Raw genomic sequence first — 25,888 nt, 5'->3', positions numbered from 1 at the left:
CAATGATGCTATTTTCAATTGAGGGGGGGAAACGGATAGTTTTCATCATAAAAGGAGTCTAATACATTAGTTAACATAAAAGGAAAATGGAGAAAGAAAAGCCTCCATCGTCCTATCTCCGAGGCAGCCCTTCAGAGCATGTGGTGGGTTTCCTTCCTGTCAGCCGGCTCTGAATCTGTTCAAAGCAGCTTTTCCATCCAGGTATAATAATAGATTGGAAAGTGCTGCACACGTACACCCTCTCATGTAAGGCTTGCAGCCCCCCTGAAAAGTAGATCTGTTTATTTCCCCCAGTCTATGGATGAGGCACGTGAGGTTGACTTTCAGGCAAGGAAAATGACTTGCCTGGGTCACATATACCTGGCAGGCAGAGCCAGACCTGGGACTCTCAGCACTGGCAGCCCAATGCTACTTCCAGTGCCCATGACTGCCATGCAGGGTAGGTGAGCTTTTGTGGGCCCGGCCAGGCCCAGCTCAGGGTCCTGCAAACCCCTGGCTGCTGCTGATGCAGTGCGCTTTAAGGAACATTTCCTGTTGTCCATCAGGTTCTAGGTCTGCCCCCAGGGCTAGAGCTACAAGATGCAGCCAACTCAGCACATGTGGACCTCTGGTGGGGAGAAAGAGGGCAACCCGAAATGTCACTTAGCACAGAGTCTGGGCACACAGTAGGTATCAATAAAGATCGATTGAATGTTCATGGTCAAAGTTGCTTCTAATGTGCCCGTGCTCCGAGCCTCTGAGTGCTAAGAGAATTCCCAGCGAGTCCCACTTGGGCCATCTCGGAAGGCTTCCTGTAGGAGAGGGCCTTTGAGCTGAGACTTCAAAGCTGGGCTGAATTTCCCCGAGGGTCCAGAAGACAGCCACGGGCTGGTGTGTCAGGCGGCGGAGCTGACACTCCCAGAAAGCAAGATCTTCGAACTACAGGGTGCGCGCGGGCTCTCGCTTCTCTCCACCATGGGGGGCCCTGCAGTACTCGCCAAGAGCGTAGAATTTGCCTAGTATTAGCCACGAGAGGGCGGGGTGGGGCGAGGCGGAGCAGGGCCGAGGTGGCGGAGTGGGGGGGAGCCGGAGAGCTTCATAAAGCCACAGCAAAGCGCCGTGACTCTAGTGACAGCGGCCCGCTGGAGAGGAAGCCCGAGAGCTGCCGCGCGCCTGCCGGACGAGGGCGTAGAAGCCAGGCGTCAGAGCCCGGGCTCCGGTGGGGTCCCCCACCCGGCCCTCGGGTCCCCCGCCCCCTGCTCCCTGCCCATCCCAGCCCACGCGACCCTCTCGCGCGCGGAGGGGCGGGTCCTCGACGGCTGCGGGAAGGTGCCAGCCCGCCCCGGATGGGCATCGTGGAGCCGGGTTGCGGAGACATGCTGACGGGCACAGAGCCGATGCCGGGGAGCGACGAGGGCCGGGCGCCTGGCGCCGACCCGCAGCACCGCTACTTCTACCCGGAGCCGGGCGCGCAGGACGCGGACGAGCGTCGCGGGGGCGGCAGCCTGGGGTCTCCCTACCCGGGGGGCGCCTTGGTGCCCGCCCCGCCGAGCCGCTTCCTTGGAGCCTACGCCTACCCGCCGCGACCCCAGGCGGCCGGCTTCCCCGGCGCGGGCGAGTCCTTCCCGCCGCCCGCGGACGCCGAGGGCTACCAGCCGGGCGAGGGCTACGCCGCCCCGGACCCGCGCGCCGGGCTCTACCCGGGGCCGCGTGAGGACTACGCGCTACCCGCGGGGCTGGAGGTGTCGGGGAAACTGAGGGTCGCGCTCAACAACCACCTGTTGTGGTCCAAGTTTAATCAGCACCAGACAGAGATGATCATCACCAAGCAGGGACGGTGAGTGCGGCGCGCCGGCCCTCGGGGCCTCTGTGCCCCCGCCGGAACAAGAACGTCTCGTCTGTTTTTCTGGCTCGACAATGCTTCTGACTCCGTGTCCCTCACTGCTTTGGCTTCAGCGTAGGGAGACAGGGGAATGGGGTTGTTAGGAGGACAGGGAAAGCTCCGGAGGGGCGTCTGTGCCCAGGCTGTTGCACCAACAGCCAGAGGACTCACAGGGGAGACGGGTGAGTGCGGGACAGTGAGAAGTCACCTTGATTTAGGGGAAGGGTGACTGTGGCTTCACTTAGAATTGGTGTGCGCCCCTGCCCCACTCTCTACTGTAGAGGAGTCGCAGCGGGCAGTGAAAGCCTGTGCTCTGGGCGGACAGGACGCCTGGGGCTCCTGTGTGGGAAACTGGATGGGAAGGGAGCCCCTTATCTCTGGGCCCCCTGCGCCCACCTCCCCCGGCTCCTTTGCTGCTGGTGTGCTCAGGTCAGCTTTAGTGGTGGTGGTGGTGGTGGTAGCGGTGGTGGTGGTGTGTGTGTACGGGGGGAGATTGGGATTTGGTGACATGGAGAAGCAGTCGCCAAGTTTCCTTTCCGGTCTTACTTTGAGATCATATGTCTGGTGTGTGTGTGTGTGTGTGTGTGTGTGTGTGTGTGTGTGTGTGTATGTATGGGGGCTAGTGCAGTAAAGCTTGTAGGGGGCACAGATCCCTTCCAGGCACAAATGCCCACGGGCTGGGCAGATGAAGCTCACCCAGGGGTCCAGCCTGGTAGCCAGCCCCACACTGCACCCTTTGAGGCTGGTCCAGTGAAAACCTTCCCCACACTCCTGTCCAGAAATTCACCGGTTCAGCCTGGAGAAGTGGGGAAGGGGTGTCCCATGGCTTCATGGCTCAGGGTTCCTGAGCCCCGTGCGTGATGGGGAGAGTTTGGGGCTGAGGGTGCTGCTTCCGGATAGAGCCTCCTGCACAAGGAAAGAAACAGAAACCTGCGACTTGTGTGGTATTTGTTTAGTAAGCAACCCCCGGAGTGGACTGTGTCTGATGTGGGCTGTGCGCACCCACCCTTCCCAGCGCGGCCCATGTGAGCAGGGGACCAGCGAGGAACAGTGTGGAAGGGCTGTTGTCATTGGTGGACCTGGGATGCTGGGTCCCAGGTCCGAGAGGTGTGGATACCAAACGTGGGGCTTGGGGTGGAGGGGAGAGGGAGAAGGCCATGTTGGGCCCCAGAGGTTGGTATTCGATCTGGGCATTGCTGGAACATTCTTCCCTCCAGATGATTTTTGTGGGGTAGCCTGGGACTGGGGAACCTGTTGCCAGCCACAACTGGCTTCAAGTTACTGAGCTGTTCCACTTTCCCTGGGATGAACCCAGGAAAGTTGGCGTGTTCTTTGATGGCTCAGCCTTCATCTCCTAAGCCTTCTGATAATTCCTCTCTGCTCCCCCCAACCCTAGTCACCCTTTGGGTGTACCCAGACACAGCCCAAGCTTCTGGTCCCAATGTGTCTGAATTGGAAGGGACCCAGAAGATCCTGTCCCTCTCACTGCACAGACAGGGAAACAGGCCCAGAGATAGCAAGAGACTCTTCCAAGGTCACACAACACACTCATTGCAGGCAGAGCTGGCACTACAGCCCAGATAGTATTTGCCTGGGTTTCTTTCTCTGGCCCCCTACGGCCACCAGTAAAAACAGCCACCCACGCTCTCTGAAGGCCCTGATGCATTCAGAGTGCTTTCACTTCCATTATTTCACTGTGCGTTAGGTAGGCCAAGCAGTCTCCCCATTTTACAGTTGAGGTCACTGAGTTGCAGGGACAGCTAGGGGCTTGCACTCCATCACACAGCAGACCAGAAGTGGGGCCTCTTAACCTTCCACTCTGTTGTGTGGTCAGGAGGCCTTCCCACCCTGGGCCCTTGCTGGGGTCTCCCCACAGCCTCTGCCAGGCCTCTGCCTCCTCCTGCCAGTCTTGAGGGATGGGGTGGATGGAGCATCAGCCAGCACTCTAGGGAGTTGGCCAGTGCTAGGGGGCTGCCTCTCTGCCTGTAGAGCCAGCTTCAGGGAGGCTGTAGAGCACTTCAGGGAGGCACTTGAGGGGATGATTCTCGAAGTGTGTATCACCATCTCTACTCCCATGGCTTCCTTTCCTTGGTGTTCCTGCTGAGTAATTCTCACTTGACAAGTTTTTTTGTCCCCCTTTTAGATACATACACTTACATTTTTTTATTATGAAAAATTCCACTACATACAAACATGGACAGAAGAATGTAACAGACTTCCATCCCCAGCTTCCACAGTTGTCAATATGGGTCCAATCTTGTTTCTGCATCCTCACTTCGCTTCTTCTGTCTGCGACTATATTAGTAATATAGTAATTACTAAGTACATTCTAGATATTATTTTATCTCTGCACCTCTAAAAATGGCTTTTTAAAATGAATGCAATACCATTAGCAAACCTGAAAAGAATTTCCTAAATATCACCAAGTTTCTCTGATTGCTTCATAAATGTGTGTGTGTGTGTGTGTGTGTGTTTTCCAATCCTCACACTTTTTGCTCCATTCTGAGGGGCTCCATATGCGGGGTCCCTGTTGAAGGAGGCAGTGGCTCTTCACTGTTTCTTTTGGTGCTTTTTCTTGGATCAGGCTTCATAGACCCCACGCTGCCATGGAGGGGACAGAGGACACACAACCCCAATTCAGTCCCACTAGCCCCAGGTTACCTCCATACCTTCTCAGCTTCGGCTCCTGAGATCTGGGAAATCAGTGGCCATTTCCTCTCAAAACAGGCTTTTGGGCTTATAGCACAGCTTCTTTTCCGTCCTCCTGCTTTTGTGGGCTGGCCTATCCCTCCGTGGGTTCCAGTGACCCACCAGTCACACGACATCACCCATGACCTTCTTCCTTTTTGAAAGGTTCTCCCACCTCAGGCCCACCTACAGCCTACAGCCCCACGGCTTTTTGCCTTGAGCTGACTCACGCCGTCCCGGATTCTTCCTCTCCCACCCACCCTGGATCTATCCCTTGGTATTGACCAGCGCCAGTGGCATGCTCTTCCCAACGGGCAGAAATGGGGCAGGGCACAGGGGGTGATTCCTGGGTCTGGAGATTGATCAAGGCAGCTCAGATGGGGCTGAGAGAGGGGAACTGAGAACAAAACGGTGGATTATCCCAGTAGGAGACTTTGGTGTCTACGTTTGTGTCTGGAGATTTGGGGCAGCCTGATAATGCCCCACACAGGCTTGTGCGAGGGTTTCTGTGTGGCAGTGTGTGTGTGTTGCAAATGTGTTGGCGAGTATATAATAGTTGATGGTAGACATTCTCAGTAGAGGAAGAGAGAGGCCTGTGTCTCTGTGGGTGTGTGGGTGTGTATTAATTGCTGGCAATCCCCACTTTCTGGGTGTGATTGGTTGATTATTATAATTAAGATAACTTTGGGTAGCTGTGTTGTGTTAAGCTCAATTTGCATTTGGATTTGTGCATGTGAAGATAGAGGTTGGTAAAATGACAATTTCAGTCCCACACTATCCTTGCTATCCTCACAGTCATTACAATTTTTTTCTTGTCTCCACTTTCCCAACTCCAAGAACTTTAATTTTTTTATTTGTAATATTTTTCATGGGCCAGGAAGTGGACTTGAACCTCCCACATAGATAACTTTAGTCGATAACTTTCTACATCTTTTTTTTTTTTTTTTTTGAGATGGAGTCTCACTCTGTCCCCCAGGCTGGAGTGCAGTGGCTCAATCTTGGCTCACTGCAACCTGCACCTCCCAGGTTCAAGTGATTCTCCTGCCTCAGCCTCCCAAGTAGCTGGGATTACAGGCAGAAGCCACCAAGCCCAGCTAATTTATGTATTTTTAGTAGAGACGGGGTTTCGCCATGTTGGCCAGGCTGGTCCCAAACACCTGACTTCAAGTGATCCCCCGCCTCGGCCTCTCAAAGTGCTGGGATTACAGGTGTGAGCCACCGCACCTGGCCCAACTTTTCAGATCTTAAAAATTTTTTTTTAATTTATTTTTTATGGAGACAGAATCTTACTGTGTTGCCCAGGCTGGTCTCAAATCCCTGATCTCAAGCAGTCTCCCGCCTCAGCCTCCCAAAGTGCTGGGATTACAGGCATGAGCCATTGTGCCCAGCTAAAAACATTTTTTTTAGGCTTAAGCATGCTTAACTGGTTTCATTTGTCTTGGGGCAAGTGAAAACAACTTTAATTTAAATTTTTTTTTTTTTTTAATGAGACATGGTCTTGCTCTGTCACCCACGCTGGAGTGCAGTGGTGTGATTATGGCTCACTGCAGCCTCAACCTGCTGGGCTCAAGCAATCCTCCCATCCCAGCCTCCTGAGAAACTGGGACTATAGGCGCACATCACCATGTCCGGCTAATTGTTTCTATTTTTTGTAGAGATGGGGTCTCACTATGTTGCCCAGGCTGCAGCTTTGCTTTTTGTCTGGCTGTTTGCCAGTGGCTGTCTGAGTCTGTTAAGTGGATCTGAGGTTGGTAAGACGAGGAGTTCCCTTGATGCCCAAGCACATTTTGTACTTCGGTAGGTACGACACATTGCCAGAATACCCTCCCAAAAGGTGCTACCAATTTACGCCCGCACCAATAGTCTATGAGAGGACCCATTTTCTCACAGCCTCATCAGCGGTAGATATTATCACATTTTTTTTTTTTTGAGACAAAGTCTCGTTCTGTTGCCCAGACTGAAGTGCAGTGGCATGATCTCTGCTCACTGCAACCTCCGCCTCCCAGGTTCAAGCGATTCTCCCACCTCAGCCCCCCAAGTAGCTGGGATTACCGGCATACACCACCACGCCTGGCTAATTTTTGTATTTTTAATAGAGATGGGGTTTCACCATGTTACCCAGGCTGGTCTCAAACTCCTGACCTCGGGTGATCCACCTGCCTCGGCCTCCCAAAGTGCTGGGATTACAGGTGTGAGCCACCACGCCGGGCCAATATTATCAATTTTTAAACATTGACCAATACGACTGAGAAGAACTATCTATCTCCTTGCTATTTTAATTTGCACTTAATTACAGTGAAGCAGAGCCTGTGCCAGGAGCTCGGAATCTGGGAGAGGTATGACGACCCTGTGAGCCATCCCAAGGCTACTTAGTTCTCAGGGCCAGCAGAGGAATTTGGGGTCTTGGACCCTGTCTTATGAGGGTGGGATGGTAAGTGGCCTTTAGGGAGGCTCAACTTGGCACCAGACCCATCACCACTCTCGGTTCCTTCCCAGCAAAGTGTCATGTAAATCAGGGGCTATTTTGGGATTCCAGCTGGTGGTGATTCTAGACTTTTAGGGAGAAACCGAGATCTCCTTTCTCTTCTCCCTTTTCCCCAGCCTCTTCCTGTGTCTCCTTCATTTCCCTCTACTAGTGATAAAAACGGGATGAGCTGGGCATGGTGGTGAGCACCTATAACCCCGCTCGGGTGACTCGGGAGGCCAAGGCAGGAGGATTGCCTGTGCCCAGGCATTTGAGCAGAGCCTGTGCAGCATAGCAAGACTCCATCTCTTTAAAAAAAATCAGTATGGCCTGGGCGCGGTGGCTCACCCCTGTAATCCCAGCACTTTGGGAGGTCGAGGCCAGTGGATCACCTGAGGTCAGGAGTTCGAGACCAGCTTGATTAACATGGTGAAACCCCGTCTCTACTAAAAGTACAAAAATTAGCCAGGTGTGGTGGCGGGCGCCTGTAGTCCCAGCTACTTGGGAGGCTGAGGCAGGAGAATAATGGCGTGAACCTTGGAGGCGGAGCTTGCAGTGAGCCAAGATCACACCACTGCACTACAGCCTGGGCAACAGAGCGAGACTCTGTCTCAAAAAAAAAAAAAAAAAATTAGCCAGGCGCAGTGTTGGGTGCCTGTAGTCAAGGAGAATCTCTTGAACCTGGGAGGCAGAGGTTGCAGTGAGCCGAGATCACACCACTGCACTCCAGCCTGGGGGACAGAGCGAGACTCTGTCTAAAAAAAAGAAAAAAAAAAGAAAGAAAAAAATGAATATGAAGAAATGGGGACCACAGAGCACAGCATGCACTCTGCAGTCAGAAGACCTCACCTCTGCTGTCCCACCAAGGACCGTCACCAAACCTCTCGGAGCGTCAGTTTCTTCAAATATAAAATTGGAAATAACATTTTATGTTTTTCTTTTTTTTCCTTTGAGATGGAGTCTCACACTGTTGCCCAGGCTGGAGTGCTGTGGCGCCACCTCGGGTCACCACAACCTTCACCTCCCAGGTTCAAGCTGGGACTACAGGTGCATGCCACCACACCCGGCTAATTTTCTGTATTTTTAGTAGATATGGGGTTTCACTATGTTGGCCAGGCTGGTCTTGAACTCCTGAGCTCAGGAAATCCACCCTCCTCGGCCTCCCAAAGTGCTGGGATTATGAGTGTGAGCCACTGTGCCGGGCCATCTTTCGAACTTTTTAACAGCTTTCAGAGGAAAGATGGACAGGAGTTAGACTCTCCATTTACATGTGAAGAAACTGAGATTTGGGCTGGGTGCAGTGGCCCATGTCTATAATCCCAGCACTTTGGAAACCTGAGGTGGGTGGATCACTTGAGGTCAGGAGTTCGAGACCAGCTTGGCCAACATGAAACTCCATCTCTACTAAAAATACAAAAATTAGCCGGGTATGGTGGCACATGCCTGTAGTCCCAGCTCTTGGGAGGCTGAGGCAGGAGAATCACTTGAACCTGGAAGGTGGAGGTTAGAGTGAGCTGAGATCACGCCACTGCACTCCAGCCTGCGTGACAGAGCGAAACTCCATTTCAAAAAGAAACTGAGATTTGGCTTGAGAATTAACTTATCCAGGGTCATAGGGTAGTAATCTATTTTTCTCAACTCAGGAAAGTCAGGGGAAGACAGGCGTGTGACAGCACCCTTCTAGGACACCTTCCCAAGGTTGTTAGGTAAGTTGTCCTGGGGACCTCTGGGGATTAGAAGTCCCTCAAAAACAGTTCCTAGGCCCCTGGAACCCTCCCTCCTCCAGGTTTCCTGACTCACTGATAGGTCCCTTTTTCCTCATCCTTCAGGGCTTCTCATGAGAGGAGGGGGAAGTGTGTGGAAATGAAAAGTAATTCTGATGAGGATTAGCTTCTGCCATTCTGAAAACTCTGCTCTTCCTGCTTGTGTTGGAAGAGAAAGGCTAAGCCATTGGAGCTGGTGATGGAACTGGTGCTGGTGGAGGTGGTGGTTGTAGTGACGGTACTACTGGTGGTGGTTGTGATGGTGAGGGTGGTGGCTGTAGATGGTGGTGCCCGTGCTGGTGCTGGTGGAGATCGTGGTTATCGTGATGGTGGAGGGGGCGGTTGTAGTGACAGTGGTTGTGATGGTGGTAATGGGTGGTTACAGTGCTACTGGTGGTGATGGTGCTGGTTGTAGTGGTGGTGGTGACGGGGCTAGTGAAGGTGTTAGTGGTGGAGATGGTGATGGTAGAAGAGTGCTTCTTTTCTGAATCTGTTACTCTGGCACAATAGCGGAATCATACAGCATCCCACCCCCTAACTTCCTCTACTTTTCCTGGAAACAAGGACTTTGAACATAAGCCCCGTGTTCAATAGAGCCTTCTTTCAGGTGGATGGGAAGCTCCCTGTTCAACTAGGATGTGTGCAACTTCTCTGAAGGCTGAGGGCAGGCTATACTGCAGGTGGCAGACCCAGGAGCATGGGAGAGGGAGGGCCTGTGAGTGGGTGTCATGGGTCTGGGAGTGTGTTAGCACTGTGAGAGCCACGGCAGAGAGGATGGCTGAGGAACTGAGGCGTGAGGACCTTCCAGGAGCTGCCTGTGGAGAGCTGGTGGTGCCCCCTCCTAGGAAGCAGCTAAGGTTAGAGACAGGGGTGTGCAGGTAGATGTCGAGCAACTGACCCTCTGAAAGAACATTTTAAAAAACTCTGATTTGTAGTGTTTGCTGATCCCTGTGGTGTAAATACTCCTGCTATGGATGATTTCAAGCGACTCATGTGAGTCATTGAACACAGAGCTGGGAAGAGACGCACAGTGCACTGTGATTTAGTACCTCCTCCATGCAGCTGCGATAGACGGAAGTAACCTCGACAGCGCAGACAATAGTAAAACGTAAAATAACTGGGCAGTGATGATTTTTTAGTTTTTACTCCTTTTTTTTTTTTTTTGAGATGGAGACTTGCTCTTGTCATCCAGGCTGGAGGGCAGTGGTGCGATCTCAGCTCACTGTAACCTCTGCCTCCTGGGTTCAAGCCATTCTCCTGCCTCAGCCTCCTGAGTAGCTAGGATTACAGGCACCCACCACCACACCCAGCTATTTTTGTTGTTGTTGTACTTTTTAGTAGAGACGGGGTTTCGCCATGTTGGCCAGGCTGGTCTCGAACTCCTGACCTCAGGTGATCTGCCCGCCTTGGCCTCTTAAAGTGCTGGGATTACAGGCATGAGCCACTGTGCCGGGCCTACTTTGACTGTTAATATCTCTTGAATTGCAAGTTTATATAATTTATTTTTTAATTATGGCTGTGTTTAACCACTGGCTGGCAAACTCCCTAAACACCTTCCAGCTGGTTCTTATGAGTGGGAGGAAGCCGGCTACAGCACACCACTGATGCCTGGGCACTGTTGCAGGGGGGACTGGCTGTCAAGCTGGAGCTGATGGGTGCTGGGGGCTTTCTCTCTTCTCTCCAGGCGGATGTTCCCATTCCTGTCATTTACTGTGGCCGGGCTGGAGCCCACCAGCCACTACAGGATGTTTGTGGACGTGGTCTTGGTGGACCAGCACCACTGGCGGTACCAGAGCGGCAAGTGGGTGCAGTGTGGAAAGGCCGAGGGCAGCATGCCAGGTGCGCGCGCCCCTGGGAGCGGTGGGCTCTGTTTCGCTGGGACTGGGCGCCCCCTGGTGGGCCCACCAAGCCCCTACCCCTAATTCCTAGACCTTTAACCCCCCTCCCACTCCATCCCACGCCATTGCATCCCTCCTGTTTCTGGCTTCCTGCTTTGCTCTAGCCTGTCCTCTGCTGAGTCCTCTGCCCTTCCCTGCCTGGTCCTCCCCCTGTGTCCTTCCTTACGTCCCTCTCAGGACAGGCAAAGCCCTACATCACCAGGGTTCTGTCCCGGGGGCTGCATGTCAAAGAGGTGAACTGTCCACAGGAAACCGCCTGTACGTCCACCCGGACTCCCCCAACACAGGAGCGCACTGGATGCGCCAGGAAGTTTCATTTGGGAAACTAAAGCTCACAAACAACAAGGGGGCGTCCAACAATGTGACCCAGGTAGGACCTGCTCTTCAAAAGGTAGCCTAGCCATGCACCCCACCCTGGGTCTGAGACCTCCAAGGCCACAAGGGTCCTGCGGGGCCAGTTTGGTTCATTTTTTCTTCCTTCCTACCGGAAGGAAGGTTCGTTTTTCTTCTGTCCTAAAGGAAGGGTCATTTTTCTTCCTTCCTAAACTCTGGCTGTTTCTCACCCACCTTGGGAGGAAGATGAGATGGGATGAAGCTGAATCTTGGACGGGGGTCATATTCAGGCCACACAGGCCAACCCAGCCTCAGGGTTTCTTCACCAAATCATGGGTTGCCATTGCTCCGGCACCATGAAAGGCACAGAGTTGGCCCTGTGGTCCCAGGGAATAGATGCCGAGTTTCTCTAGGTTGAACAATCCTGTTAAAAGTGACCTTGCTGGCTGGGTGCGGTGGCTCACACCCATAATCCCAGCACTTTGGGAGGCCAAGGCGGGTGGATCACAAGGTCAGGAGTTCAAGACCAGCCTGGCCAAGATGATGAAACCCCGTCTCTACTAAAAATACAAAAATTAGCCAAGCATGGTGGCGGGTGCCTGTAATCCCAGCTACTCAAGAGGCGGAGGCAGAAGAATCGCTTGAACCCGTAAGGCAGAGGTTGCAGTGAGCTGAGATCATGCCACTGCACTCCAGCCTGGGTGACAGAGTGAGACTCCGTCTCAAAAAAAAAAAAAGAAAGAAAAAAAAAGTGCCCTTGCCCTAAAGCCCTGTTTGTGCTGATACCTTGGTCTCAATTGACATCTGGAGGTAGAAGAGGGGGCAAGAGGCTAGAATTGGTGCCCCAAAGAGTCCGGACACTGGAGTTGGAAAGCTTGGGGGAAGTTACATGGTGGCAGAGCAGGGGAATGGACAGGATGACCTCAGGGTGCTTGCTAGCCTCACGTGGGGCCAGCTGTTGGTGGGGGTGATGGGATCCTCGAAATCCTTCCTCCCCATCCCTACAACCATCTCGCTCTGTCTACAGATGATTGTGCTCCAGTCCCTCCATAAGTACCAGCCCCGGCTGCATATCGTTGAGGTGAACGACGGAGAGCCAGAGGCAGCCTGCAACGCTTCCAACACGCATATCTTTACTTTCCAAGAAACCCAGTTCATTGCCGTGACTGCCTACCAGAATGCCGAGGTGAGGGCTGCCTGAGCCCCTGTGGGGAGGAGGGCAGAGTGGGGCCCACTGTCTTCCTTGGGAGGGATTTGGAAAGTTCCCGAGCCCCAGACTCAGGACTCAGGTGACTCTATTTCCCTTCTCTCTAGATTACTCAGCTGAAAATTGATAATAACCCCTTTGCCAAAGGATTCCGGGAGAACTTTGAGTCGTAAGTGCCACTGGGTTCAACTCAGCTTTGGTCCCTCCTGAGACACATCCTCTCCCTGCCCCTGAAAACAGGAGGGTGGGGGACAGATGCTACAGGTTGGCAGGCCAGGGAAGGAGGGTCGGAGAAGGAATGTGTGAAACAGGTAGGCTCACAGGTGACTGGTTCTGCTTGTGACCCGTTTTCTTGCCTTCTATTTTTTTCTAGCATGTACACATCTGTTGACACCAGCATCCCCTCCCCGCCTGCACCCAACTGTCAATTCCTTGGGGGAGATCACTACTCTCCTCTCCTACCCAACCAGTATCCTGTTCCCAGCCGCTTCTACCCCGACCTTCCTGGCCAGACGAAGGATGTGGTTCCCCAGGCTTACTGGCTGGGGGCCCCCCGGGACCACAGCTATGAGGCTGAGTTTCGAGCAGTCAGCATGAAGCCTGCATTCTTGCCCTCTGCCCCTGGGCCCACCATGTCCTACTACCGAGGCCAGGAGGTCCTGGCACCTGGAGCTGGCTGGCCTGTGGCACCTCAGTACCCTCCCAAGATGGGCCCGGCCAGCTGGTTCCGCCCTATGCGGACTCTGCCCGTGGAACCCGGCCCTGGAGGCTCAGAGGGACGGGGACCAGAGGACCAGGGTCCCCCCTTGGTGTGGACTGAGATCGCCCCCATCCGGCCAGAATCCAGTGATTCAGGACTGGGCGAAGGAGACTCTAAGAGGAGGCGCGTGTCCCCCTATCCTTCCAGTGGTGACAGCTCCTCCCCTGCTGGGGCCCCTTCTCCTTTTGATAAGGAAGCTGAAGGCCAGTTTTATAACTATTTTCCCAACTGAGCAGATGACATGATGAAAGAAACAGAAACAGTGTTATTAGGTTGGAGGACACCGACTAATTTGGGAAACGGATGAAGGACTGAGAAGGCCCCCGCTCCCTCTGGCCCTTCTCTGTTTAGTAGTTGGTTGGGGAAGTGGGGCTCAAGAAGGATTTTGGGGTTCACCAGATGCTTCCTGGCCCACGATGAAACCTGAGAGGGGTGTCCCCTTGCCCCATCCTCTGCCCTAACTACAGTCGTTTACCTGGTGCTGCGTCTTGCTTTTGGTTTCCAGCTGGAGAAAAGAAGACGAGAAAGTCTTGGACATGAAGGAGCTTTTTGCATCTAGTGGGTGGGAGGGGTCAGGTGTGGGACATGGGAGCAGGAGACTCCACTTTCTTCCTTTGTACAGTAACTTTCAACCTTTTCGTTGGCATGTGTGTTAATCCCTGATCCAAAAAGAACAGATACACGTATATTATAACCATCAGCCCGCCAGGGTCAGGGAAAGGACTCACCTGACTTTGGACAGCTGGCCTGGGCTCCCCCTGCTCAAACACAGTGGGGATCAGAGAAAAGGGGCTGGAAAGGGGGGAATGGCCCACATCTCAAGAAGCAAGATATTGTTTGTGGTGGTTGTGTGTGGGTGTGTGTTTTTTCTTTTTCTTTCTTTTTATTTTTTTGAATGGGGGAGGCTATTTATTGTACAGAGAGTGGTGTCTGGATATATTCCTTTTGTCTTCATCACTTTCTGAAAATAAACATAAAACTGTTGAATGTGCCTGCCTCAGTGCCAGCATGGGGGGACATGGATGGGGACTCAGTTGGGGTTGTACCCAAGCTGGTGTACCCAAGGTGTTCTGTCAGCTTTCATTTATGGGGAACCTGCTAAGACCCTGAAATGACTCCAGCTGAGTTACAGCAAGGCCACATGTCCTACCTTCAGCACTCAGGGGGTTGGTTGATGCTACCTCTTAAGGCATCTTGGGACGGACAGAGAATAATCCCTTGCCCTGTGTGCACCCTGACCTTGAAAGGAGGGGTGTGAGGGCAAGGCCAAGGGCTGGACTGGGAGCGGGGGTGCAGGGCGCTGTGAAGCGGTGGCACTTGATTTTTCTTTGCATTTCTAGCAGCCCTCCACCTTTATCTCTAGGGTTATTCAAGGATTAAAGAAATAAATATAAAATGAGCCATGTGAAATTACCATTTTTGTAAGTCGAAAAGCCAAATATTAGCAATTTTATGTGACTCAAGCTAATACATGTAAAGGATTTAAGAACATTGCCTGACAAACAGTAAGCACTCACTGTGTAAGCTATTGTTACCAACAGTTTCTAGCTGTTTCTGTCTGTCTTTTTATACATACTGAATTGTGTTTGTAAAATAATACATACTTTTTTTTTTTTTTTTTTGAGACAGAGTTTTGCTCTTGTTGCCCAGGCTGGAATGCAATGGTGCGATCTCAGCTCACTGAAACCTTCGCCTCCCAGGTTCAAGCGATTCTCCTGCCTCACCCTCCTGGGTAGCTGGGATTACAGATGTGCACCACCATGCCTGGCTAATTTTTGTATTTTTAGTAGAGACGGTGTTTCGCCATATTGGCCAGGCTGGTCTCGAACTCCTGACATCAGGTGATCTACCCACCTTGGCTTCCCAAAGTGCTGGGATTACAGGCGTGAGCCACCACACTCGGCCTATACATGCTTCTTTTAAATAATTCAAGCAAGGAAGAAAAGTATAAAGACAACAATAAATTATCTCAAATCTTACCCATCAAGAATTATCATTAACATTAGGTGGGTTAGATAGACAGAAATAGTTTTATAAATTTGGAACCATACTGAAAAGGCTTTTTCTTAATGAAAATGGTTAAATTTTAGCTTATAGAATTTAGTCACACACACACACACACACACACACACACACACACACATCAAGACAAGCAAAACCTCTCAAACTCTCAAGTGAAATGAAGGGAGTTGCTAAACTTAAGATAAATTTTTCTTCACTACAAGAAATATTTTCTTGCTTTTTTTTTTTTTTTTGAGACAGAGTCTCGCTCTGTTGCCCAGGCTGGAGTGCAGTGGCACGATCTCAGCTCACTGCAACCTCCACCTCCTGGGTTCAAGCAGTTCTCCTGCCTCAGCCTCCCGAGTAGCTGAGACTACAGGCGCGTGCCACCACGCCCGGCTTTTTTTGTGTTTTTAGTAGAGACGGGGTTTTCACCATATTAGCCAGGATGGTCTCGATCTCTTGACCTCGTGATCTGTCTGCCTCGGCCTCCCAAAGTGCTGGGATTATAGGCGTGAGCCACCGTGCCTAGGCAAGAAATAGTTTCTAAAAGAACACTCTCAGGCTAAGACAGGCGCTTATAGGAAACATTAAGAAGTTAGAGTTACTATGTTGCCCCACCACAGTCCAGGGTGCACCCCATTCTAATGGGGAAACATCATCATGGGCTTTGGGTAGTTCTCCCAGTTCTGTTTAAAGTCTGGAAAACCTGTTTTTTTTTTTTTTTTTTTTTTTTTTTTGGTCACAGTTCACATCCCATCCTTTTTTGCTCTCTACTCAGAGGCACCTTCTAGTTAGAAGGAAAAAATACGGTGGCATACTTGGCTCCCTTTCCTTTGAATTTGGAATCTCATAATTTTGTAAATGACAGGAGATCTGCCACATTGTGCTCTGTGAGTTCAGATTATTTGTCCCCCTACTCCTACCCCGTGGCTGTCACTTTCTAAAGTTAATGGGTTGGGTCTATTTCCTTTCTTGGAGGAACTGTGGTTGATAATTATAATACTCTTTTCGCTCGCCATTTAAAAATGATTTTTGCTCCCTTCATTAGATATGAAGTTAAGTGACTTGTGATCAAGCCATACTTTACCATCTTTTCTAGAAGTCTGACTGCATGTTTTGATGTGGCGTTATTTGACTCATAAAGGTTCATTACTATTATTTCTTCACTATTAGATGTACCTTTTACTGTATATACTGTGTATATGTACACATACCACATATATCTATAATATATATAACCTAAATACCACACAACTCAAGATATTTCTTCGAGTTAAACACCAATAATATCACAACTATATTTCCTCCATCTAATCTCCTGCCTTTCCCTCATAGATAACTAGTATCTTTAATTTTGTGTTTTGCTTTTTTTGCCTTTTATTTGTTATATTTTTTATTTTTATTTTTGTAGAGATAGGGTCTTGCTATGTTGCCCAGGCTGGTCTTGAACTCTTGGGCTCAAGAGATCCTCCCACCTTGGCCTTCCAAAGTGCTGAGATTACAGTCATGAGCCACTGCATCCAGCCTCTTTCTTGCTTCTTAAAATTAAGTGTTAACACTTTCTGTAAGTCTAACTACTGTGCTATGTAGTTTTACTTGTTTTTAACTTTATAAAATAATATATATGTGTGTGTGTATGTATACATACACACATATATGTTTTGATTTTTGACTCAACACTGTTTTTAAGATTCATCCATTTGTGGCAGGTAGCTATGTAGTTCATTCATTTTTCACTATTTTATGATATTCCACTATGTGTATGTTTGCTATAATTTACTTATCTATTTTCCTGTTGACAATTTACACATTTTTGTTATTATGAACAGTTTTTAAAATATTTTTAATGTGTCTTCAGGCACACGAGTGCTAAAATTTCTCAAGTCAAGTCTGTATCTAGAAATGGGTAGGGTATGTGAATGTACAATTTAACAGGAGAATGCCAAATTACTTTACCAATTTACACTCTCACCAATAATGTACAAGAGAACATGTTGAGTTTCTTTCTCTCTTTCAGCAGTAGTAAGGTTGAGCCTTTCTTCATATGTTTTCTAATCATAGGTTTGTAAAATGATTTGTTCATATCTTTTGCTCATATTGCTATTAGAGTATTTGTCTTTTTCTCATTGGTTCTGGTTCTTTATATATTCTTGACTTGATATCAACCATTATTTGGTTATTTATATTGCAATTATCTTCCTCTAGATTACTGTTCCTCTTTTCATTTTCTTTAAAGTGGTTTTCTGATGAACAAAAATTTGTAGTTTTAATGTAGCTAAATTTAACAATTTTACTTTTTTTTTTTTTTCTTAAGAGACAGGGTCTTGTTCTGTCACCCAGGCTAGAGTGCAGTGGTGTCATTATAGCTCACTGCAGCTGCAAACTCCTGGCCTCGTGATCCTTCCACTCAGCCTCCCCAGTAGTTAGGACTACAGGCATATGCCACCATGCATGGCTAATTTAAATTTTTTCTGTAGCGATGAGGTCTCGCTATGTCACCCAAGCTCATCTTGAACTCCTGACCTCAAGTGACTCTCTCGCCTTGACCTCCCAAAATGTTGGGGTGGCATGAGCCACCACACCTGGCCAACATTTTATAGTTAGCACTTTTCCTTGTCTCATTTAAGAAAACTTTTTCTGCTTGAGGGTTAGAAAGATATTCATCTGTATTTTTTTTTCCATAGGATTTGAAGTTTTGCATTTGACATTTAATTCTTTTAGTGTTTGGTGTGAAGGATTCATTTTTGTTTTTGTTTTCCAATTTTTCCTGTTTGTTTTTGTTGAATAGTCTTTCTTTTGTCCATGGTAGTAGTCTCACATACTACTTCTGGTAGAGCAACGTCCTCTTTTTAAAATTTCTTCTTCTGAAGTGCTTTGACTATGCCTAGCTCTTTGCCCTTCTATATGATATATATAATAACTTGGAAATTTTCATAACAACCTGACTGAGATTTTTATTGAGGTTGGACTAAATCTATTGTTCGATTTGAGAGAAGAGATAACTTTGTGATATTGTCTTTCTATGCATGAACATGGGATATTTCTTCATTTATTTAGGTCATCTTTAAGGTTCTTTAGCAAAGTTTTCCAATTTGTAGGTGTAGGACTTTTATAGCTTTTGTTAAATTTATTCTTGGGTATTTCTTTTTTCTCTGTAAAAGGCATATTTTAAAATATATGTTTCCTAGCTGTTTGTTACTGGTTTGCAGAATTACAATTGATTTTTGTATATTGATCATGAGATCCCATGTTGCTAAAGTCTTTTATTATTTTGGGGGAATTTCCTATAACTTCTTTAGAGCTTTCTCTGTGGCCAATCATATTATTTGAAAAAATGAGAGTTTTAGCCGGGCATGAGGGCGGGCACCTGTAGTCCCAGCTACTCAGGAGGCTGAGGCAGGAGAATGGCATGAACCCGGGAGGCGGAGCTTGCAGTGAGCCAAGATGGCACCGCTGCACTACAGCCTGGGTGACAGAGCGAGACTCTGTCTCAAAAAAAAAAAAAAAAAAAAAGAGAAAAAAAATGAGAGTTTTATTTCCTTGTTTCTAATCATTATGCTTCTAATTTATTTTCCTTATCTTATTCGACTGGTCATAACCTCAAGTGCTGGTTTTTTGTCTTTTGGGGGATGGTTTCTTTCACTATTTTTTGACCCCACCTCTGATGGGGTCTCACTCTGTCACTCAGGTTGGAGTACAATGGTGTGATCATAGCTCACTGCAGCATTGAACTTCTGGGTTCAAGTGATGCTTCTGCCTCAGCCTCCCAAATAGCTAGGACTACAGATGTGCACATTATGAAGCCTAGCTAATTAAAAAAAATTTTTTTTTTTTTGTAGAAACAGGGCCTAGTTATATTGCCCAGGCTGCTCTTGAACTCTTGGCTTCAAGTGATCCTCCTGCATTGGCCTCCCAAAGCACTGGGATTAGAAGAGTGAGCTGCCATGCTCAGCTCAGTTTTCCCCCATTTATTACACTTTTTTTTCCTTTTACTTGTTTGCATTTCTATAATTTATTTATTTTAGTGGCTTATCTATACATTTTAATAAGTATATTTAATAATGAATGATGTTTTATCCTCCCTTCTCTTCAGTAAGATAATTTTAGATCACTTTAATTCTGATCGTCCTCCTTCTGACTTACTGTTCCTCCTTCTGACTTACTAATAAAAGCTTACTTCCTTCTTCTGACTTATTGATAACTCTTATATTATCATTTTAGTAGCCATTCTAATAACCTTTTTTCATTCATATTTTTCTCCTCTCAACTTACTCATTTCAGTTCTTTCTTTTTTTAACCCCTAAAAATTGGACTCCTTTATTATTTTATTGAGACTATGCTTTGTTTGGACTTACCTTTATGTTACCTTTCTTTTTGTTCATTTTCCCTTTTTTGCATTTCTCTTTTTTGGGGGATCATTTACCTATATCTTTAAATCCTTTATAAGTTCTTTTAGAGAAGTTCTCTTTGTAAACTTCCCCTGGGCTTGTTTCTTATAAATGTTATCATTTTTCCTATTGGTATTGGGTGATTGTTTTGCTGAATACACAATTTTGGGTGAATAGTATTTTTTTTTCTTAATTTTTTTTTTTAGAGGTGAAGTCGTACTCATTGTGTCACCCAGGTTGAAGTGCAGTGGCACGATCTCGGCTCACTGCAACCTCTGCCTCCCAGGTTCAAGTGATTCTCCTGCCTCGGCCTCCTGAGTAGCTGGGATTACAGGCATCCATCACCATGTCTGGCTAATTTTTTTTTTTTTCGTATTTGTAGTAGAGACGGGGTGTCACCATGTTGGCCAGGCTGGTCTTGAACTCCCGACCTCAAGTGATCTGCTCGCCTTGGCCTCCTGAAGTGCTGGGGTTACAGGCATGAGCCACTGCACCCAGCCTTTTCTTATCATTTTATATGAGTAATTCCACTGTCTTCTGGCTTCATTGTTGTGAGATCTGCTGCAATTCTAATTATCATTCTTTGTTAGGTCTTCTGTGTTTTTTCTCTGCTTTCCAGATCTTCTATTTATATTCATGCCCTAAAGATTCACTACGATGTGAGAAGGCATGATTTTATTTTTCCTTATCATATTTGGGATACATTGTGTTTCATGGATCTTTGCATTCATCATTTTCATGAGCTCTGAAAATTCTCAGTCATCATCTCTTTAAATATTGCTTCTTTCTATTCTCTCCAATTTCGTCCTTTAGGACTCCAATCAGATGAGTGTCTTTTTTTTTTTTGACAGGGTCTGGCTCTGTTGCCCAGGCTGGAGTGCGGTGGCACTTTCTTGGCTCACTGCAACCTCCACCTCCTGGGCTTAAGCCATCCTCCCACCTCAACCTCCTGAGTAGCTGGGACTACAGGCATGCACGACCATACCTAGCTAATTAAAAGAAATTTTTTTTGTTTCTGGAGACAGGGTCTCGCTATGTTGCCTAGGTTGGCCTTAAACTCTGGGCTCAAGCGATCTTCCCACCTTGGTTTCCCAAAGTGCTGGGATTACAGGTGTGAACCACGTTTATCCTTATAATTGCATTATGTGTTTTTGTAAACATTCTATACCTAGCTATTCTGTATTTTCAACATCTGCTGTCCTTGTAGGGGGTGATGATAGGGTTGTTGTCTAAATCTGTTGTTTCTTCTGATTCTCAATGATAGTGGGTTTGCCTTCTTCCTTGCTTGGTGGTCTTCTTTGTTTATTAAATTTTGCTAAAGAAAATCTTCAAGGAGTCTTTGGTGCATAGGCAATAACACTTCTGAGTATTTAACATGTCTTTATTTTACTTACACATGTGAGTGATAGTTTGACTCAGTATAAAAGGCTAGATTGAAATCATTTTCTCTCAGAATTTTTTTTCTTAAAGACCAGTATGATAGTACTCTCAGATTTTTTTTTTTCCTGAGATGGAGTCTCAGTCACTCTGTTGCCCAGGCAAGAGTGCAGTGGCACCATCTCGGCTCACTGCAACCACTGCCTCCTGGGTTCAAGTGATTCTCCTGCCTCAGCCACTGGAGTAGCTGGGATTAGAGGTGTACGCCACCATGCCTGGCTAATTTTTATATTTTTAGTAGAGATGCGGTTTCACCATGCTGGCCAGGCTGGTCTTGAACTTCTGGCTTTAAGTGACCCACCTGCCTCGGCCTCCCAGAGTGCTGGGATTACAGGCATGAACCATCGCACCTGCCCTACTTACAGAATTTTTAAAGCATTTTTTTCATTGTCACTTAGTTTTTAGTATTGCTCTTAAGAAGTCTGACGCCATTTTGATTCATGATCCTTTTTGGTAGGTTTTTAGATCCTCGCTTGCTTCCCAGTGTTTTAAACATTCTGTATTATATACCTTCGTCTGAAGCCCTTTTTCATTTGCTATTCTGGCGCACCCAATGAGAACTATCAACCCAGAAACGCTGTTCTTCATTCTTAGAAAGTGTCTCTTCCTTGCCGGTTCAGTGGCTCATGCCTGTAATCCCAGCACTTTGGGAGGCTGAGGCGAGCAGATCACTTGAGGTCAGGAGTTCAAGACCAGCCTGGCCAACGTGGCAAAACTCTGTCTCTACAAAAGTACAAAAATTAGCCGGGCGTGGTGGTGCATGCCTATAATCCCAGTCACTTGGGAGGCTGAGGCAGGAGAATCGCTTGAACCCAGGAGGCGGAAGTTCCAGTGAGCCAAGATTGCACCATTGTACTCCAGCCTGGGCGACTGAGTGGGACACTGTCTCAAAAAGAAAGAAAGTTTCTCTTCCTTTTTAAAAAACATTTTTCATATTTTTAATTTTTTTTTTTTTCTAAGATGAAGTCTCACTATGTTGGTCAGGTTGGTCTTGAACTCCTGGCCAAAAAATTCTTCAAGCAAGAGCATACTTCCTCCCAGAGAGCTGGTTTACTACCACACCACTGGGAGCTGATTTATTAGGTTGGGGCCCCCACAATGTCAGTGTGTAGAGATATGAGTTCTCCTAAAGAGACTTTTCCAAATTTCTTACCAGCTGACTGGAGCATATTGTAGGAGTGAAATATGAGAAGAGAAACCGAGGGGCTAATTTTTTTCCTTTGCAAGCTTTCACTTACATTTTCTTCTTCCAGCTTTGCCTCACCCTTCCTAGACACTGTCTTTGGTATCCCCAAGTCCCATGTCTGTTTCTTTCATTTTCTTTAGAATGACACTCTATACTTCTAGGTGGTAGTGGTAGTGAAATAGTTATTTTGCTGCTCAGGGCGGGAAGCAGTCATGGGCATCTTGATACATCTGATTTCAGACTTTTAGCCAATCCACCAATTGTCAGTACCATGCCTCAATCCCAGCTTCCACTGTGCCAAGTTCTGAGCCTCTTAAGCATTCTTTTGGGCTAAATCAGTTCACTCATTGTTAATCCTGTTTGTAGACACTGTGGGCTGTAGCTCCATGTTGCTCAATCATGCACTACTCCTCCGTCTGCTTTCTAGTTTCCAAAAACTTGTTGAAATGTATTGTCTGGTTCCTTTTCCTCTGCTGTTCTCTTTGTTCCTGTGGTTTCATACATTTGAAAAATTCCTATATTATCATTTTAGTAACCAATATACAATTTTTTTTTTGAGACAGAGTCTCGCTCTGTCGCCCAGACTAGAGTGCAGTGGTGCAATCTCAGCTCACTGCAGCCTCTGCCTCCTGAATTCAAGCGATTCTCCTGCCTCAGCCTCCTGAGTAGTTGGGATTACAGGTGCGCACCACCATGCCCGGCTAATTTTTGTAGTTTTAGCAGAGACGGGGTTTCACCATGTTGGTCAGGTTGGTCTCAAACTCCTGACCTTGTCATCTGCCCGCCTCGGCCTCCCAAAGTGCTGGGATTACAGGCATGAGCCACCGCGCCCGGCCCAAATATACAAATTTTAACCTAAACACTCTTCATCAATTTTGAATGGAACTTGGTACATTTTTTCAGCCGTCATGGATTGGCCTTCTTCTTTCTCTACCCCACACCCCCAAATTTCAGACAAGTTTTCTTCTATTTTTGTCTCCGATTACCTCCTATCCAGCTAGTATTTATTTTTCAGAGACATTCATTACTCTTCGACTAGATCTCAACCCTCTGTTTCTCTCCATTTTCTTTCATTCTTTCTTTTTTTTTTTTTTTGAGACAGAGTCTCACTCTGTTGCCCAGGCTGGAGTGCAGTGGAGTGCCGCGATCTCGGCTCACTGCAAGCTCTGCCTCCAGGGTTCACACCATTCTCCTGCCTCAGCCTCCCAAGTAGCTGGAATCACAGGCTCCCGCCACCACACCTGGCTAATTTTTTGTATTTTTAGTAGAGATGGGGTTTCACCATGTTAGCCAGGATGGTCTCCATCTCCTGACCTTGTGATCCACCTGCCTTGGCCTCCTAAAGTGCTGGGATTACAGGCGTGAGCCACCACGCCCGACATTTTTTTTTTTTTTTTTTTTTTGAGACAGGATCTCACTCCTGTTGCCCAGGCTGGGGTGCAGTGGTGCTATCACAGCTCACTGCCACCTTGACTTCCCAGGCTCAGGTGATTCTCCCACCTCAGCCTCCTAAGTAGCTGGGATTACAGGCACATGCCACCATGCCCAGCTAAATTTTTGTGTTTTTAGTAGAGACAAAATTTCATCATTTTACCTAGGCTGGTCTCAAATTCCTGGGCTCAAGAAATCTGCCCGCCTTGGCCTCTCTAAATGTTGAGATTACAGGCGTGTGCCACTGCACCCGGTCTTTGTTTCTCTTCCTATTACTTTGTTTTCATTTTTTGACTTTATATTCTGTCCTCTGGGAGAGATTTCCAAAGTTATCTTAGTAGTGGCATATTAACTTGGGGATGGCTGAAGATTAATTTCTAAGGAGAGAGTGATCCAGAAGGATAAATATCTGTACTTATGATTTACATGAATGCCTTTCTGAGTGTCTGTGGTTACAGCTATCTCTTAATATGCCATATTTTGTAAGAGTTTATATGGCAAGAGTTATAAACAGCTGGGTATAAAAGTAACTGTTGGGGGCTGGTCTGATGGTATTAGGTTATCAGGACTTATTAGCATTAGTGTCACTAAAGTTGGGAGACAGAGTGAGACTCTCTCAATCACACAAACAGACAAAATCCCAGCCTGCCTAAGCTACTTATACCTAGATTACCACTGGTTTTTCCAGATAGGGAAAAGGGATGCAGGAACTGCTTCAGAAAACATCTGAAAAAACACAACTGACTGTGGTCATATCCTAATATAACAAGTATTCTTCTGTGATGTAAGAGAAATTGTGGGCCGGGCATGGTGGCTCACGCCTGTAATCCCAGCACTTTGGGATGCTAAGTTGGGTGGATCACGAGATCAGGAGATCGAGACCATCCTGGCTAACACGGTGAAACCCTGTCTCTACTAAAAATACAAAAAATTAGCCAGGCGTGGTGGCGGGCACCTGTGGTCCCAGCTACTTGGGAGGCTGAGGCAGCAGAATGGTGTGAACCTGAGAGGCAGAGCTTGCAGTGAGCTGAGATCACGCCACTGCACTCCAACCTGGGTGACAGAGTGAGACTCTGTCTCAAAAAAAAAAAAAAAAAAAAGAAATTGTGGCACGGATACGTGGCTGAATCATGTTCAGCCACACACAATATCAAAATGGTCTTTCACCTCACTGATTTGGTTTTTCCCCCAGTTCAAGTGTGCTCTTTAGAGTCTTCATTGAAAGTTTAAGCTCTGCCATTGGATTTTAGTTTTGTTTTCAATTTTGTCTCATCTATTTTTCCTTCATCCTGGCCTTTTATTTTTGTATCTCAGTTTTCTCCTAATAGATTTATTTTATTTCATTTAATATGCTGAATAGTTACCTGAAATTTTTTGGGTGGGTCTTAAACATGTCAATATAATTGAAGAGGTAACTGACTATGTGGGATTACCAGCTATATATCAGTTCAAAAAATAGTCCATCTGTAACCTTTTTTGGGCAAAATAATAGATATTATATAGCATACTCCTCCTTTCTGAAAACTTCACCCACACCCTCCTCCCTCCAGGGGTAAGGCTCGGAAGGCCATGTTTATATGACGTGACCCTGCCCCACCTCATCCGCATCATAACTGATTGAAAGTGCATTGATACATGAAATAATTGAGGCTGAGAGTCATTAGTTACTTTAGGGTGGTGCTTGAGTTTCGGTTGTCTACACTGCGTTGCAACAGGTCAGCCAAGTATATGAAGATGCAGAGAATACGGTTCGTGGAGTTGGAGTAGAAGAAGATATGCAAGGAGACAGAGGAATAAAATTTAAGAAGAGATTGAGTGATAGCAAGATGAGAGTAAGAGTGAAAGAGAATTTCCTGGTTCCAGTTCCCTTTAAAGTTCTACTTAACTTCCTCTCTTTGTCCCTTGAGTCACTTCCATGTGGTGATAACAATTTTCCTTTAGTTTGGAGTGGGAGTCTGAGACTACTAAGAGAACCTCAATTAAGACATCCCTTCCCAGTCATAATAAGCAAATCACATCATTGTGAGTAAGAGGATGAAGATGCTGCACAGTCTGTTCCTATAGTGGGAGGACATGGATCCAGCTCATCCCAAACTAATATCACACTGTTAAGAAACAAAACGAAAAGCTGTGGGGGTGGAGAGACAGAGATCACATCCTCATTTTATCCCTGTGTAAATTATTTTCTGACCTATCAAAGGTTGACCCTGCCATTCCTAGGTCTTGCTGAAGTATTGGTGTAGATTCCACATGAGTAGCAAAAGCTCACAAAGCTCTGCCTATGGCCCATTTCCAATTGTGGAGTTCAAAGTGGGAGGGAACAATTGAAGCTTCTGACTGGGTGTGAGGACCACAATCATAGTCTGAAGTGGAGGGTCATAGCCAAGCCCTGTCTGCTTCTCATGTTCAATACTAGGATTTCAGATCAGTGAAGAAGCAGTGGGCATATATTTTAGATGGATGCTTTG

At 47.4% G+C, this 25,888-nt stretch overlaps 1 protein-coding gene across 1 annotated transcript; it reads left to right on the top strand.

Moving 5' to 3' along the window:
* The first annotated feature begins 1,106 nt into the window (after positions 1-1,106).
* TBX21 (T-box transcription factor 21) lies at positions 1,107-14,115 on the top strand. The gene is made up of 6 exons (XM_004041457.5): positions 1,107-1,816; positions 10,461-10,615; positions 10,923-11,044; positions 12,035-12,193; positions 12,322-12,383; positions 12,588-14,115. Exons 1-6 carry the CDS (start codon positions 1,326-1,328, stop codon positions 13,204-13,206), a joined length of 1,608 nt encoding a protein of 535 aa, XP_004041505.3. The 5' UTR covers positions 1,107-1,325; the 3' UTR covers positions 13,207-14,115.
* Positions 14,116-25,888: the final 11,773 nt, after the last annotated feature.

Source organism: Gorilla gorilla, chromosome 4 (genome assembly GCF_029281585.2).
Source record: "Gorilla gorilla gorilla isolate KB3781 chromosome 4, NHGRI_mGorGor1-v2.1_pri, whole genome shotgun sequence".
Taxonomy (NCBI): Eukaryota; Metazoa; Chordata; class Mammalia; order Primates; family Hominidae; genus Gorilla; species Gorilla gorilla.
This window is presented reverse-complemented; position numbering and strand designations above follow the sequence as displayed.

What these genes read in the sequence shown, in the direction of transcription:
- TBX21 (XM_004041457.5), top strand. Translation starts at nt 1,326, where the DNA reads ATGGGCATCGTGGAGCCGGGTTGCGGAGACATGCTGACGGGCACAGAG. An exon ending in ATCATCACCAAGCAGGGACG is followed by an intron (nt 1,817 to 10,460) that starts GTGAGTGCGGCG and finishes TCTTCTCTCCAG; the next exon opens with GCGGATGTTCCCATTCCTGT. An exon ending in CTGCCTACCAGAATGCCGAG is followed by an intron (nt 12,194 to 12,321) that starts GTGAGGGCTGCC and finishes CCTTCTCTCTAG; the next exon opens with ATTACTCAGCTGAAAATTGA.